Genomic DNA, 14,834 nt, shown 5'->3' on the forward strand with positions numbered 1-14,834 from the left:
ACTAAGGCCTACTAGTACTAGAGGTACAATTTAAATAGACTACAATTCCATTTCTAGATTGTACCCAATGGACATGCCTGTATAGGTTCCCCCAAGTAAATACTAGTCATGATAACCAAAAAATGGTAGCCTCCAAGTCCCTATTTATTATAAAATTAAACAATTATATAATAACTATACAACTTAATATTACACAATAATAACAATGAGTTACTGCTGCATGCGAATACTTGGATAAGCATCATAAACATAATGCTAAGCAAAAGAAACACACATAAAACAGTACATGTTATATGACCCTATTTCTATAAAGTTCAAAATAATCCCAAACATATCTATGATGTTACAAGTCAGGGGATTTGTTACCCTTGGAGGCAGGATAGTGAACGAAAGGGACGGAAAGGAGGCGTTTGGAATGCTGGCGATGCTCTGCTTTAGGTTTCATGGGTGTATTCCGTTTGTGAAAATTCATTGAGCTATTTATGTATTTATTTATTTGCCTATTATTTATTTGTTGACAGGGTCTCACTCTGTCTCCCAGGTTGGAGCGCAGTGAGAATAGCTCACTGTAGCCTTGAACTCCTAAGCCCAAGCGAGGCTCCTGCCTCAATCTCCTGTCCTGAGTAGCTAGGACTAAAGGTGCTGCCATGCCTGGCTAATTTTAAAAAACTGTTTTGCTTTTTTTTTTTCTTGTAGAGATGGAGTATTGGTACATTGCCCAGGGTGGTCTTGAACTCTTGGGCTTAAGCAATCCTCCTGCCTTGGGCTCCCAAAGTGCTGGGGTTACAGGCATGAGCCATGTGCCTAGCCTCAGCTACATATTTAATACTCATTTATTTTTCAGTAAGTATATTATACTTCAATATAATTTATATTAAAAAGGAAAATGTTACTGATATGTATGCTGAACTTCAATACAATTTACATTTAAAACGTCACTGATAAAATTTCTGATTTGTCCAAAGCAAAACTCACTTGTATTCATTGGATACAAATTTTTATTGAGTGCTTATCCTACATTTCTCTTCTTTAGTTATAATCTGCCAAGTATTTCTATTCTCTTTATGAGGAATAGCCTTTGGTGGGTCTTGGGGCATTCTGTGGAACCTACAACAGCAGTGTGGACATGGGCCTGGAGCTACTGATGCTCTCTCACCGAGCACGATGATTTGAGACTTTATGTCCATCACTCAAGTCCCAGGCCTTCCATGGGTTATCGGATAGGCCATAAAATCAATGACCAGGGACTAGATCTATAGCTGCTCCCCTCTTCCCACCCTTGCATTGAAAAATTCCTTAGCATCATTTTAAGTCTCAAATGAAAGAGCCAAGGTATTGCTCTTTCTGTATATGCAGTTCATAAACAAATAGTAGGGAGGAGGGGTTGCATTGTGGGAAAAAGTATATGGCTATTTTTAGCTTCTTCTAGATGTTTCCATAGCTACCTGCCTGCAGAGATTTAAGCTGAAGCCCACACAGATGATTTTTGGGCTCCCAACCCCACCTCTGGTGATTCATGAGCAACACAGTCATGTCCCAGAAAATCCTGAGAGCTTAGGAGGAGAAAGAAAAAAGGAGAGGCATAGTTTGCAAAGACATGCATGATCAGATCCTGTGGCAGAATAGTCGGCCGCTAGATTCAATTGCACTGAGAAACATTGACACTAAATTGCCTGAGATGTTGGTGGACTCTTCTGCAGAGCTTGTCAGAAAAGAAGATGCTCTTGCTACCAGAGGATGTTTGGCTTTGGAAAGAAAAATGGAAACTATATGGTCTTGGAACAAAATTTGAAAAGTGCCCCTCAGGGCACCTGGCAGAGTGGACAGATAATCAGTAAATGCAGGCTCCTTGTTTATCCTCTTTCCTCTGTGGTCTTGGAGCATGGAATACTGTGGTAATTCAGAATCTCATATTTAGAATGCGTTTTCCCTCTATCTTCTTCATTATCTATTACCAAAAGTCAAGTGTACTCTCACTATCAATCATTGTCATTATCGTCCTTTAATTTTTCTAGCTTTTCCATGCAATTAAGAAGTATTACACACTTAGAATCAGAAAACAGAGGAAATTGGAAAATGTTCTGACTCCAACAATTCCCCTTCCAAAGACAAATGCAAGTATGTTGATTAACTCTTTATGGCCATTTTGAAGTTTAAATATTTGAAACCTTTTCAAAACACAGATACATAATGAAAATGTAACAGATACCCTTGCACCAGTCACTCTATTTTCACACATGTAAACATTTTGCCATATTTGCTTCAGAAAAAATATATTAAGTAATATATAATGTAAAATAAAAAATTAAATATTAAAGATATAACTAAAGTCTTATTTTACTTCTAAAGTCAATTCTTTTCCTTCTTCCAGGTAATCACTATCCAAGAGTTAATATGTATCCTTTCTGGGAGTATTTTTTTCTGATAAATAAACAGATGTAGATAGATGGATAGATATAGACAGACATTTTGTGGAATTATAGGTAGGTATAAACTCCTCGTTTATAAAACTCACCAGTCACTCACTATTAAAAGCACAAAGCACATACACATATATCATCTCATTTAAACCTCACGAGAACCCTTAGACTGTATTATTTTAAGTGTCCCACTTTATAGCTCAGGTGTCTACAGTGTACAGATTTTAAGTTATTTCCTTATGGTTGGTTAACCACTTAGTAGCACAAGAATTAGGCTCAAATCTTGGACACTTTTCACTAACTAGACCACATTTTTGTCATAAATTTTGGTTCAGGGTTTATCTTTGTAGAGCATGAGTGAAGAAAGTTGATTTCTAGAGTTTATTATCTTGTATTTCTGTGAATTTATTATTTTCAATTAGAATGAAATATGTTCTAAGTCAATGAGCATATTTTAAACTACTTGGCACCCCTCTAGGTTATTCAGATAATCAGACAGTTAGCAAAAGCGTAATTAATAATTGCTGACATGAATTGATGACTCAAGAGTAGTTAATGAGATAAGGACATTAACTGAGTTGACTGTTTCCCCTGTACATATCTGGTAAGTATTTTAAATCCTAGGACAGTTCTCATCCTAGGCTTCTCACCCAAACCTGCAAACATTCTGATTACCACCGTTCTTTTCTTCCTGTATTTTTTGGGTCCTCTAATTGACTTTGAAATCAATGAATTGTGAATAAGATGAGGGCAATGAGAACAATAAGTTTTTTCAAACAACAAAACAAACACAAAATAAATCCTTCCTGGCATTGCCTTCTTGGGCACAGGTGAAATAAACAACCTTGGATTATTTGGTGCTATTTATTTCCTACCAAATAAGCAAGAATGGGTTTCTTTATGCCAATTAATAGATGAGTTTAGATTAAAGGCTATATAAAACTTGAGACATTCCTGGAGGGAAAATAAGGAGCAGGCAGAAGTTGTCCATTCTGAGAATTCATTATTAGACATAAGACTAAATAGATCACAGAATTCTTCCTTTTGTGTCTGGGTATACTGAGCCTAAGAACGGTAACAGGCTGATGGGCTGTGGGGTCTCATAATTTAAAGTATCTCTGAGGAAAGAGGTAATGCACTGCCTTGAAGTGCCTGCTCCAATTCTCCCCTGCTTTGAATGACTGTCATAAACCCTAAGCTTCTCCTGTGCTCTGCAGTAGAAATAAATAACACAGATGAATTGCTCTTCAGCAAGAATGATCAGGTTTCCAATTCCCTTTGTTACACAAAGTAAGACTCCAATCTAAAGGGGGAAGTCAGGGGAGTAGGGGTCTGGAACTCACCCCAACTATTCCCCATCCACTCTTAGCTTTAGCTCAAACCCAACCTCTATTCCTAGACCTCGTGCCTAATTTAGTCTTAGCCCCAAGTTGCACTTGATTCATAATTGTGATTACCAGTTCACCCTAAACCCGCAACACCCCTCCAACCACCATCTCAACCTTACTTCTAATCTTTAGGCCCAAATCAAATCCATCTTCCTGTCTCTGAGTTTCCAGGAGTTGTGTCTGTTAGCAAATTTAACCATCAGCCACATACCACCCCACTGCCTGTCCAGCACTTACCCGCAATCCTGCAGCCAGTCTTCAATTTTATTGATTGGATTCCCTAGAAAAGTCAGACACTAGATCACTGTGAGAACTGAACGAAATCAGACCTCCTCCCTGCAACTAATTCCATTCCACAAGTTTATTCTTACATAAGCTGCGTCATGAATCTTTTTTTCTACATAAAGCTTTTCTTTAAGATATGAGAGGAATACACCGTATATAAAAATAGTAGATATTTCTTCTCTCTCTCTGCTTCTTTTCTCCCTTCCTCCCAAGAATCTGGAAAGTGCCCAAGATGTCAGGCCCACTGCTGTCTTTTGAGAGTTCCTTTCCCACAAGGGTGGATCCTTCTCATTTAAAAAGAAAAAGAAAAAGAAAGACAATCTTGTTTTTGTGCTTTTTGCTTCCTACCAAAGAAGCATTTATTTCCATCAGAATTTTTGTTTTACTCTTATGACTGTGGTCTCATTTGAACCTCAAAGAAGCTCTGAGAAGTGTAGGGAAGGTACTACTACTTCAATTGGACAAATAAGTCTTAGAGAGGTGAGTGACTTCCCAAAGGCCACACAGCTTGTTAGTGACAGCATTGTGGCCAGAGTCCAGGCATCCAGCTTGGGTGTGGTCTTGTTACACAGACAAAATAGAAACACCCCAAAGCATTCATAGAGAGCCCCAGCCTCGGGTTCTTACAGAAGCTTCTCAGGATGATGCAAAAATGTGCCCTTCCCTTTTTCCTAATCATATGCCTGTCTCTTTCTCACATAATTCATATTTTGTATTACTTTAGCTTTTCTCCTAAACATATTTAAACCAGTCAAAACAGTCCTCCCTGAGGGCCTGGCTAAACAAGGAACCTGTTCACACTCTGCAGACCTGGGCCTGCTGTCACCTTTTGCCACCAGACAACATAGATGTCTGTCTGATGTTCGTCTCTTACCTTCTTGGAAAACGTCATCCAGGCTGGAAGGCTCAGGATCTGGGACATCCTGCAGGGCGGCAGCAGCCTCCTCTTCTAGGACCTGGGTCTGCCAGTTACGGCTCTGACGGAGCCAGGCCCGCCGTTTCTCCCAGGATGTGGGGCTCAGCACAGAGGCCTCCATTGCCCTGGCTCAGACTTCAGAGCCTCCCGTAACAGTAATGCCGTCCTAAGAGTTGAAAAACAGTGATACCCCCTCATCATGTGCTCAGAAACCACCATGACGCTCAGGGTTGCCCCCCGAATTTTCCTGTGTCTGCCCAAAGGAGCTTGGTCTCTCTGACCATTCAAAAGCAGGGAGGACATGCCTAGCTCATTTTCTGTCTCTCCCGCAAAACAGGAATGCTCTGAAAACTCTAAATACCGGGGTAAGTCTTTCAAGTCAGTAAGTTTGAAAGCTTCAAACATCACGATTTAATGGACATTAAGAAAACTCTTCTGACTTAAAGAATCTCTATTTTTCAGGGTAGCTGAAATGCTGTATTAGAAAACATTTTTTCTTTAATCCTTAAGAATGTTGTCTACCAGAATCTTCCATTATGGCTAAAACATCTTTAAGTTTACAACTTATAAAATTCACTTCATTTTTTTATCCTCATCAAGACATATGAAAAAATTTAGGGTCTCAAAGGTAAAACAGATTTTCTAAGGTCCCACAACCAGGATGTCACTCCAACTATAGGAATTCTGGGTTTTGTTTGTTTAGTTTTTGTCTTGATTTTTTATGTTTCTGTTTTATATATTAGGAGTCCACATATGATTTCTTTCAGAAAAAAAAAAAAATACCCTGTGATTAAAAGCAAGGAGACACTGCCTTAAGCAATTAGCAGCCAGCACCTTCAGGATAATGACTTTCTAATTAGTCAACTTGTGCTTCTACCTAACTATGAATTTATTCCTCAGCTCATCAATGCAATTACTAATACTATAGATTCATATTTCATGAAACATTACTAAATATGGATGTATTCTTCCAAGAGACACAATGACGGCACTAGATACACATTCAAAGAGGAACAGAGGGGAAGAATCATTCAATTGTCCAAATAGAGCTTAAAAAAGCTTGAGGCTAATGTAATATTCATTGGCTCATACTCTGTCCTGCTGCCTCTCCCCCGCTGGCCACACTTGCATCCCACCACACTGAGCAAGTAGGAGTGGGGCTGAAACTCTCCGGGTCTTATCCCCCTATTTCCTCGAGCTGCCATAAACAACCCCATCTTAAGAGCTACACTTTTAACTGTTGGAATAAAATAAAATAAAATAAAATAAATGAAATAAAATAAAATAAAAAGACTACCAGTTTACAGAGACTTCTGTTCCTCCAACACTTAAAACCATTAGTGAGGCATCCAACAATATAAGCGTTAAAATAGCTTTTTTGAAAAGAACATCCTGAACATAAAATGCATTCCTAGGGCAATAAAATTGTTTTTAATGCCTCTGCTTGTTACAGACAAAACATACCTAGGAAAAACTAATACATAATTACTGTTGTCTGATCTAAATTCCTTCACTTGAGGTCCAGTCCAAGACATATTTTTCTTCCAAGTGAGACGGTAGTTAGCACTATGAGACTTTGCTCTTTAACCCCGGGCACCTGGCTCTTTGTCTACTGCCTGTGCCTTTTAGAGAAAATTAAATCATTGAATTAAGTTTGTGTCATAAAGAAGCCTCAAAGAGGAGTAGCAGAGATGACTTGCTATTCTTTGGTCAGAGCTGTCGTGAGGAGATAATGTCCATTAAATCGTGATGTTTGAAGCTTTCAAACTTACTGACTTGAAAGACTTACCCCGGTATTTAGAGTTTTCAGAGCATTTAATGCAACTGCCACTAGAATGACCTTAGGACAAGAATCTAAAAAGCCTTATCAGTTTGTTTACCTAGTCCTGTGATCCAAAATATTTAATAGATTGGTTCCAAAACCCAGAGAAGAAAATCACAAAGGCTGACTTGCCTATTGTTTTTAATTCCCGAAGGAAATGGACCTCCCCTAAATCACTGGGAATCTTCAGCTCACAGAACATTTTTGGTAGTAGAACTCAAAAGGAAGGCAGGAAGCCAGGAAGCCAGGAGGGCAGGAATGCAGAAGGGCAGGAGGGCAGGCAGAGAAGGAGGAAAAGAAGGAGGGAGGGAGGAAGGGAGGAATATCTGGATTCCATACTTTATTCTGCCACTTCAAATGGTATAACCTTGGAACATTTCATCCTTTTATTTGATCTCAGTTTGTCAATGAAAACATTACAGCCCTAATATTGATGCATCTAGTACTACAAACTTCTGGATGTGCTGTTTTACAGTCGAACCCCTATACTGCCTAGCACAATTCCAGAATCTCACTAATTGAAATGGAGGTGGGGGGTTTCAACATCCTCTGTGATATGAATCTATTTCACATTCCTCCCACATCTTCAAAAATATATCGCAATAATATAGGCTAATTTCCTCTGCATCCCCTGAAAATACTTACCTCTTTTTTTAACCTCGGTTTTCTCAAATTCTTTCCCTCCTTCTTTTCATCTTCCTCAGTCTTTGCCACACTCACCCTGCAGTGTCCAGGTCTTAACCAACCTCCTCCATGGAGCCATGCCTGGCTTCCACAGCCTACCTTAATCACTTTCACTGAGCTCTTTCTCTGCTTGATTTTTTTCTTCTTAGGTATTATCACTAACATACTTTACATTTTATTTATTTACCCCATTTATTGTTTACTCTTCTGATTAGAATACAAGCTCCAAGAGCACAGAAATTTTGGGTCATTTACTGCTGTGTTTCGAATGCCTAAAACAGAATCTAACACATTGTAACCACTTAATGAATACTCATTGTCTAAATGAGTGAATGTTTAGAAGGTGACCTTTCCTCATAGGAGCCCAGTGCCTTTCAGAGTCGTCAGAGACACATGCAGGGAGATCAACTTCAAAACAGTAACAATAAGCTGGTAACTATGTGCTTACTAAGCATGTAAAAATGTTGTGGGTTGAAAGTTGGAGAAAAGAGAGATGGTTATTCTAAGACTTGTTTTTATCCTAGAAGTTCCTACAACTGAGAACAAAAATTGCATTTTCTTGACTAATCCCTATCTACTGCCTGTCTCTATGTCCTATGTACAGAAGTTTTACTTAATGTTAATTCCTAAAGGAAAATGCCTATGAAGACAGAATCCTTAATGCTTAATAATTCCAAAGAACGCCTTACAAACAAATGGCAATTGTAGGTATGACAATAAAAAGACCAGACAGGTAAGTGTTCACTGAGAATGACAGACATTTTCCTGGCAATTTGGGTGAGAATGTAATAATTTTTCTACTTGAAAAAGTAATAGTGATCTCAAGTCTTGAAGAAAAGACACAAGGTAGATCTAAGCTAATCTTCACAACTCTAGCACACAGGATAGAGGACTGGGAAATTGCACAGATAATTTTTTTCCCAATCTCAGCAACACTTGAGTTGTAGAGACCTGTCCATGGAGTGTTATATGGGAATACTATAAGTACAGCAACATCAAGAGGCAAGAAGAAATGGTAGTGTCTGGTTAGTGGTAATAGGAGGAAGCTGTACTGCTGGGAGATAAGAAACCGTCGTTTTTTTTTTTTTTTTTTTTTTGTGGAAATCTGCAGGAAGCGGCAAATGATTATCAGACAAGCACATCAGCCATGAGAGTGTTAGACAGAATTAAAAAATGAGTGCACACGGATGTCAAGATAGCAGCTTTGTAGGTCTTGGGGCCCCTTGTAATAGAGACAAAGACATGGAGATGTTTCCTCCAAATAAGTCATTCAAAAACGTACACTGATAATACAATGGAGTTTGGTGAAGTGAAAAGAAAACTGACTAGAAATCAGAAAACTTGGACATTTTTCTGACTTGTCCAATTAATTGACTTATGGCATATCAGTTAGGCTTTTTTATTACAGTTTCTGTTTAATCCTCTAGGAAAGGGATTGGCTGGACTCAGTGTTGTGTACATTTACTTCCAGTACCAATGTTTATTAATTTATTTAGGTGAGTTTGAAATATGCATAAGAATAGTACCCATAAAAGAAAGTGCATTTATACAGTTTTCCCCATTAAAAAATGGGAAATGCTTCAGTGGTCTCTGGAGTTACTTCCCATATACCAAATTCCCTTTCAAATTAACACCAACATATGGAGCTCCTGCACATGCGGCCTTCACACTGGATCCAGGAAAGTGGTCAGCCTGAACGGGAAGGCCATACAGGAACTTATACAGGGAGTCAGTCAGGTGCTACTCATTGACTCTCAACACTGCTTGAACTTTTCTGACTCCAGCTAGGTGATTATGAAGCAGTTTAACCTTCCTCAGGCTTACAGAGTGGTTTTTTTGGCAAGGGCCCACCTAACTTCTAGTTGGGAGGAGAGAATCTGCCTGGAATTCCACATTACTTTCAGGTTGTTGTGGCATTCGGAATATTTCGTAATGGTTTGGGGCACCACAGAGCAATGAGAGCTGATACCATCACAGCCCTGTGGTGGGGCCCCACCCAGTACATGGCTGATGGGGCCTTGAATTTCTGGGGCCTGTCTGGGGAGTCTTGAGGAAAGAGCTGGGATAGCTGGGCTGGTCATGGGCACTCAGAGGGCTTGGGAAAGTGGATAATTATCATTATTAGACATATTTTAATATTTTAGCAACTATTAGCCTACCAATTTGCACCTGACAATATCAGCTGTGCTTACAGATACTTCACCATGGGGAAATTTTCAAGGGGCTCAGTAAGGATGACCAATGCTTCTTTTTCTTTAAAGTTCAGAGTGTTATTTAGAAATTAAAGAAAAGGAAAACTGTAGAAAGAGTTTGGGCCTTGGAATCAGAGTAAGCCTAATTTGGAATGATAGTTCTGTCTACTCTCTGCATATTTGTCCTTGGTAACACTACCTTTTCTTCTATACCTAAGTTTCTTTTTCTTTTTCTTTTTCTTTTGTCCTGCTGTGTTACTCAGGCTGGTCTTGAACACCTGGTCTCAAGCGATCTTCCCACCTTGGCCTCCCAAAGTGCTGGGATTATAGGTGTGAGCCACCACACCTAGCCTATACCTAATTTTCTTCATGTGCAAAATAGATACTGTGACAAACTAGTTGGGTGATTGGCAGTTGTAATCAGGTAATATATATTAAGTCCCTGATGTATAAAGGTGGTGCTTAATAAGTGATAGATATGATTATGATTATGAATCTCCCCTCAGTCTAAGATGTTCACTAAAGTTGAAACATCTTGAGGAATAAGGAAGGAAAAAAGGAAGGAAGAAGGTGTGAATGCAGGGTGCAGTTGACAGTATAAAATCAAGATGGTGAAAAAGATTTTTTAAATCTGTGTTAAGCAGAGATAAAAAGTAAGCAATGAAAAGTCTTTGTTTCCTGGGGCCTGTCCTGGGGTGGGGGGAGGGGGGAGGGATAGCATTAGGAGATATACCTAATGTAACTGACGAGTTAACGGGTGCAGCACACCAACATGGCACATGTGTACATACGTAACAAACCTGCACGTTGTGTGCATGTACCCTAGAACTTAAAGTATAATATATTTAAAAAAAAAAAAAAAGAAAAAAGAAAAATCTTTCTTACCTAATTCCCAAAGGGACCAGAGAGATTATCTAATCCTGGTCACTCATTTTGTAGTTGAGGAAACTGAAGAGAGAGAGAAAGGAGGGAGAAAGAGAGAGAGAGAGAGAGAAGCAGGCTTGCCTGGAGTCACAAAGAATATTAGTGGTTTTAAATGGGAACCAAACTCACAAGTTCTGAGTTCCAGATGCATGCTTTCTTCCTTTATATCATACAGCCTTCCTCCTGCCACACTTGGTCTCCAAGGCCCAGTCCCAGGTTTGTCTTTAGTGCTCTGGGGGACATGTATGAGACAGACCTCTCTTCTCTTCTGTCCGTTTTGTACCTATGCCCCAAGCAGTGCCTGTGAGTTGAGACTGAGAGTGAGAACCAGTGTGGGAGGAGAGAAGAAGGAAATGGGGTTTCCATGATGTGGCCCATAAGACCTTCTGCATCCACAGCCAAGATATACATCATTACCATCACAGAGCTGCGGGAAATCCCAGAGTAGCTGACATTTCTCTATTCATTAACTGGACAAACTCTACCTGAACCCAGGTGGATTGTCCCCCATTTGATATACCCCAATCTGCAACAAATTCTCACATTCCTTCATAGAACTGTCTTCTAGCTCCTAACCCTCTTCCATGTCACTCAGGTTGGAAGATCATCAGAACAAGAATTTCCCTGAGTATAATATTTGAGCATTCTGAGACTTCTATTGTCTAAGGAGCAGTTCAATCTGTTCAGGGAAAAGGGGAGATGTTACTTGGTAAATAATGGAAAGAAAAAAATGCCCATTAGTCAATAGAACTCCTATTCCCCTCCCTTTTCATACTCTTTCTCCCACAAATAAGCGTAGCTGAATAAATACTGAAAGAAGACCATCTAAGACCTTTTTCCTCTCCTTCCCTTTCTTCCTTACTTCCACTTTCAGGATATGAATTTTAAGAAAGGCTTGTATAATTGCTACAAGAAATATTAAAGTTGTGGATTTGGAAAAAAAATTAATACCATGTTCTCAATATAGGGAGACATCAAATATCTTTATTTGAATGGGCAATAAAGACATCAAGAATAAGACACAGCAGTTTATCTGAGCTTATTTATAGAAGGTTTCATCAACGGAAAGTACAAAGAATGAGCAGATTTCTCAACCATTGTGTTAGCTCTGTGAATTCGTATCTTTAATTCTTCAGTTTTATTTCCTTGGTAATAAGCTCTGTCCTGCATATACTCATTTTTCTTCTTTCCCGCTTTTCTTTTTCAATATCTACACACTCTCTTCTCCTCGTCCCTCTACTTACTTGACTGAACTCTTTTCTCAATCTAAAATCTGTGTTTAGGCCATTCTGCATCAGGCCTGGGTGTGGTAAGGCACACAGTACTGTGGGTACTGGAATATCCACTTTGGTCCTGTCCCTTAGGTGGAAAAGAGAACAGTTACCAGTTTGCAGGTGGAAATAAATGTGTGATCTTTTCCCCTCACCGTAGCCCAGAAGGAATCTTGTAAGTCACGGTATTGGCTGAGATGAGACCTCCATTTAATTCTCTACTAGAATCCAAATCAAACATTGAACTGAAAATGACGGTTGGGCCTTCATGTTCACTACATAATGCTGAATCTCAGGGTTCCATCTTAATTTTCAAAAAACCCAAGAGTTAAGAGAACATGTTGGTAGCGTGGCTGTAAATGGATTCTAAACACCCTGGGGTGCATGCGAATAACTCAGATGTTAGATTGCTTTCTATCCCTCCTGCTATATCTTCAGCTTGTTATTTCTGATGATAGTCTAAATAGAGACAGACAATAAACCTGACTTCCCTTCTTCCTACTAACACTTCATGCTGCAAGAGAATCATACGAGATCTTTATATCTAATCACTCAGCTGAACAACTATTGAGTCTGATATTTGGACACACAAGTTGAAGGTTCCTACCTCCAACCTCCCATCCTAGGTACTGCCCTGCAACATCTAGAAAGTCTCCTTACCTCTCTACTCAGGACCATTTGTGGTATACAGAGTCACTAGTACTTCCCTGGATATCTCCTGTAAATGCTCACAGTCTTGTCAAATCACTTCTGTGGAACTCTCTTCTCTTGTCCTTGCCCCGCCCTGGGGACCCACCCTTTTTCTTCCACCCACTGGTGAGCTTAGTGGCACAGAAGGGGCATGGGAAAACCCCAGGGTGGAGGATCTTTCCACTCCTCCATCTACCCCAAAACTCATGTAGGTGGTGACATGCTCTGCCTGCTACCACTGGGGCAAGGGGTGTTGGAGGAGCATGAAGCCCCCAATATTATGTAGGTCACTGAGAGGGCAACACATCCATCTATCTGTCTTTGAGATGTGAACCCTGAAATCTGGTCCTGATGGTAGCTATCCATCTATCTTGAGCCTCCCAGCGAATTTGACCTTGCCTCACTCAAGCGTGTACATCCTCCCTCATAGCTGACCTCAATATATCTTGCTGCAGTTTCTCTCAACAAGTTTCTTCTACAGCTTCTGAAGAAAGAGGTCATACCCACAGAAAGCAAAGCTGATTTCAGCCAGGTACTCTCAATGGTTGGAGGTATGGACACTAGAGTAGGGCCTGAAATGAAACTGGGAAACTTCTTCCTTGAGAACTTTTCAATGTTATAATCAGATGGAAATTGCAGCAACAATGAGTTCAGCAAGAAACAGAGAGGAACTTTGCAGGTGAGAAAGGTAAAAAAAATTCCTAAAATAGTTATTCAAGTCATCAAAGAGACCCAAGTTTTGAGAATCTAGAAAGATTACCTCTCTGATAATAAAGAGAAAACAAACAAACGAAAGCAAAGGGGCACCCAGCATCATTCTCCTAGGCATAATGATGGATGCTTTTAAGGTTGAAGTAAGAGTGGTGGGAGATTTTCTCTTGATTTTCCCTTGACTTGACAGCCTGATTTTTCTCTGACATGTTTCCTTCTTTCTCCTAGCATCACCCTAAATCAGTACAGCCTTGAAACTGAGATAAAGGCTGTGCTTACCTGTCCGCTGGTAGAAAGCTGAGTTTGAGGCAAAGCAGTTGTCGAAGCTGGGCCAAGGCCTTCACAGGTGTGGGCACAGAGGTGAAGCAAGTGAGAAAGTATCATGTTGTAGATTATGCCTTTCTCCCTGAACTCATTCAACTGCTGTTGCCTGCTCAAAAGGGGAAGCGGAAATGAGCACACACCACACACACACACATCCACACATGTAGATGCAGTCCCCGCCTCCTGGCCCAGCCACATCCTTTGCTCCGGCTCAGGAGAATGAGCGAAGGACAAACCATCCGTAGACAAGGTGCTCACAACTAGGAAGACCTTCCTGCCCCAGAGCTGCCTCTGTCTTTCCAGAAAAACAGGAGATCTTTTCCTATTCAGGCAAAGGTACAGTCCATTTAAAGAGATGTATGCAGGAGTCTTCCTACCATATAACTAGAATTCCACTGCTGCAGATAAATCCTTCTGTCCTCAGGAGAGCTGTCTGAAAATGGGAAAGCTCTCTTTCATAAATGATCTGGCGTTTATCTCAGAGAAGATGTTTCCAGCCCTATCACACACTTGAGAGGGCTCTGAGCCAGTCGCTCCGTGTTGATAATTTTCATACTCTGGTAAATTCCCCTGAAGCTTGTTTTTGAATACTGCCTACTTTTTTTTTTCTGTTAGTTTCTTAACTTTGTTTTTATGTTCAAACCACTTCAAAGTTTTCGTTTTTGTAATAAATGACTGCTTTCCCCAACGTTTTCAAAGCTGAACTTTTAAAATCAGTTACACCCTGAAGATGTCTTCAGTTTATTGGTTTTCAGTTTGGAGAAGGCTTGTTGAACTCTAAAAGTTTCTCCCAGCCCTCAATCACTTTCACCCACCGGGGGCATCCAGCACTGCTAACTATCCCTCCTCACTTCTCCAGTATCTCCTAACACACTTTCCTCTCTGTAGGATGCTGCTGCATTTTGGATATCTTCTTTCTCTCTCTCTCCTGATTCTACTGTTTCCTTCTTTAAATCATTTATTTCTGAATATATATCACAATATTTATTCTACAAGGCACTCCTCTAATGTGTTAATTGTGACTGATTTTCACAAGTTCATTACCTTCTTTCTGATTTTTTGGCTATAGGTATAGTTAGATTTTTTTTTTACCATGTTTCTAAATTCCATTTCCAATCATCAATGGGACAACTCCATTGAGTGTCCATAGTATAGCTATAATATGGTAGAAATAATCCTAAATAAAATTCTTGCTTGGCAAATTAAG

At 39.8% G+C, this 14,834-nt stretch overlaps 1 protein-coding gene across 3 annotated transcripts in view; it reads right to left on the minus strand.

Moving 5' to 3' along the window:
• The window catches only part of TESPA1 (thymocyte expressed, positive selection associated 1), a 35,514-nt gene extending 21,407 nt beyond the window's left edge, over positions 1–14,107 (minus strand). Inside the window, exons 1-5 of one of the 3 annotated variants that reach the window (XM_063672814.1) lie at positions 14,005–14,107; positions 13,583–13,733; positions 10,761–10,932; positions 4,968–5,175; positions 4,046–4,088 (exon numbers count right to left, since the gene is read on the minus strand). In XM_063672814.1, the coding sequence (XP_063528884.1) occupies positions 4,046–4,088; positions 4,968–5,130 (206 nt within the window). In that variant the 5' untranslated portion in view covers positions 5,131–5,175; positions 10,761–10,932; positions 13,583–13,733; positions 14,005–14,107. Of the gene's footprint in view, positions 1–4,045; positions 4,089–4,967; positions 5,176–10,760; positions 10,933–13,582; positions 13,761–14,004 lie in introns of those variants that run through there. The other 2 variants (XM_054444283.2, XM_054444284.1) reach the window with 2 other exon arrangements.
• Between the last annotated feature and the right edge of the window lie 727 nt (positions 14,108–14,834).

This window comes from Pongo pygmaeus, chromosome 10 (genome assembly GCF_028885625.2).
Source record: "Pongo pygmaeus isolate AG05252 chromosome 10, NHGRI_mPonPyg2-v2.0_pri, whole genome shotgun sequence".
NCBI classification, from domain to species: domain Eukaryota; kingdom Metazoa; phylum Chordata; class Mammalia; order Primates; family Hominidae; genus Pongo; species Pongo pygmaeus.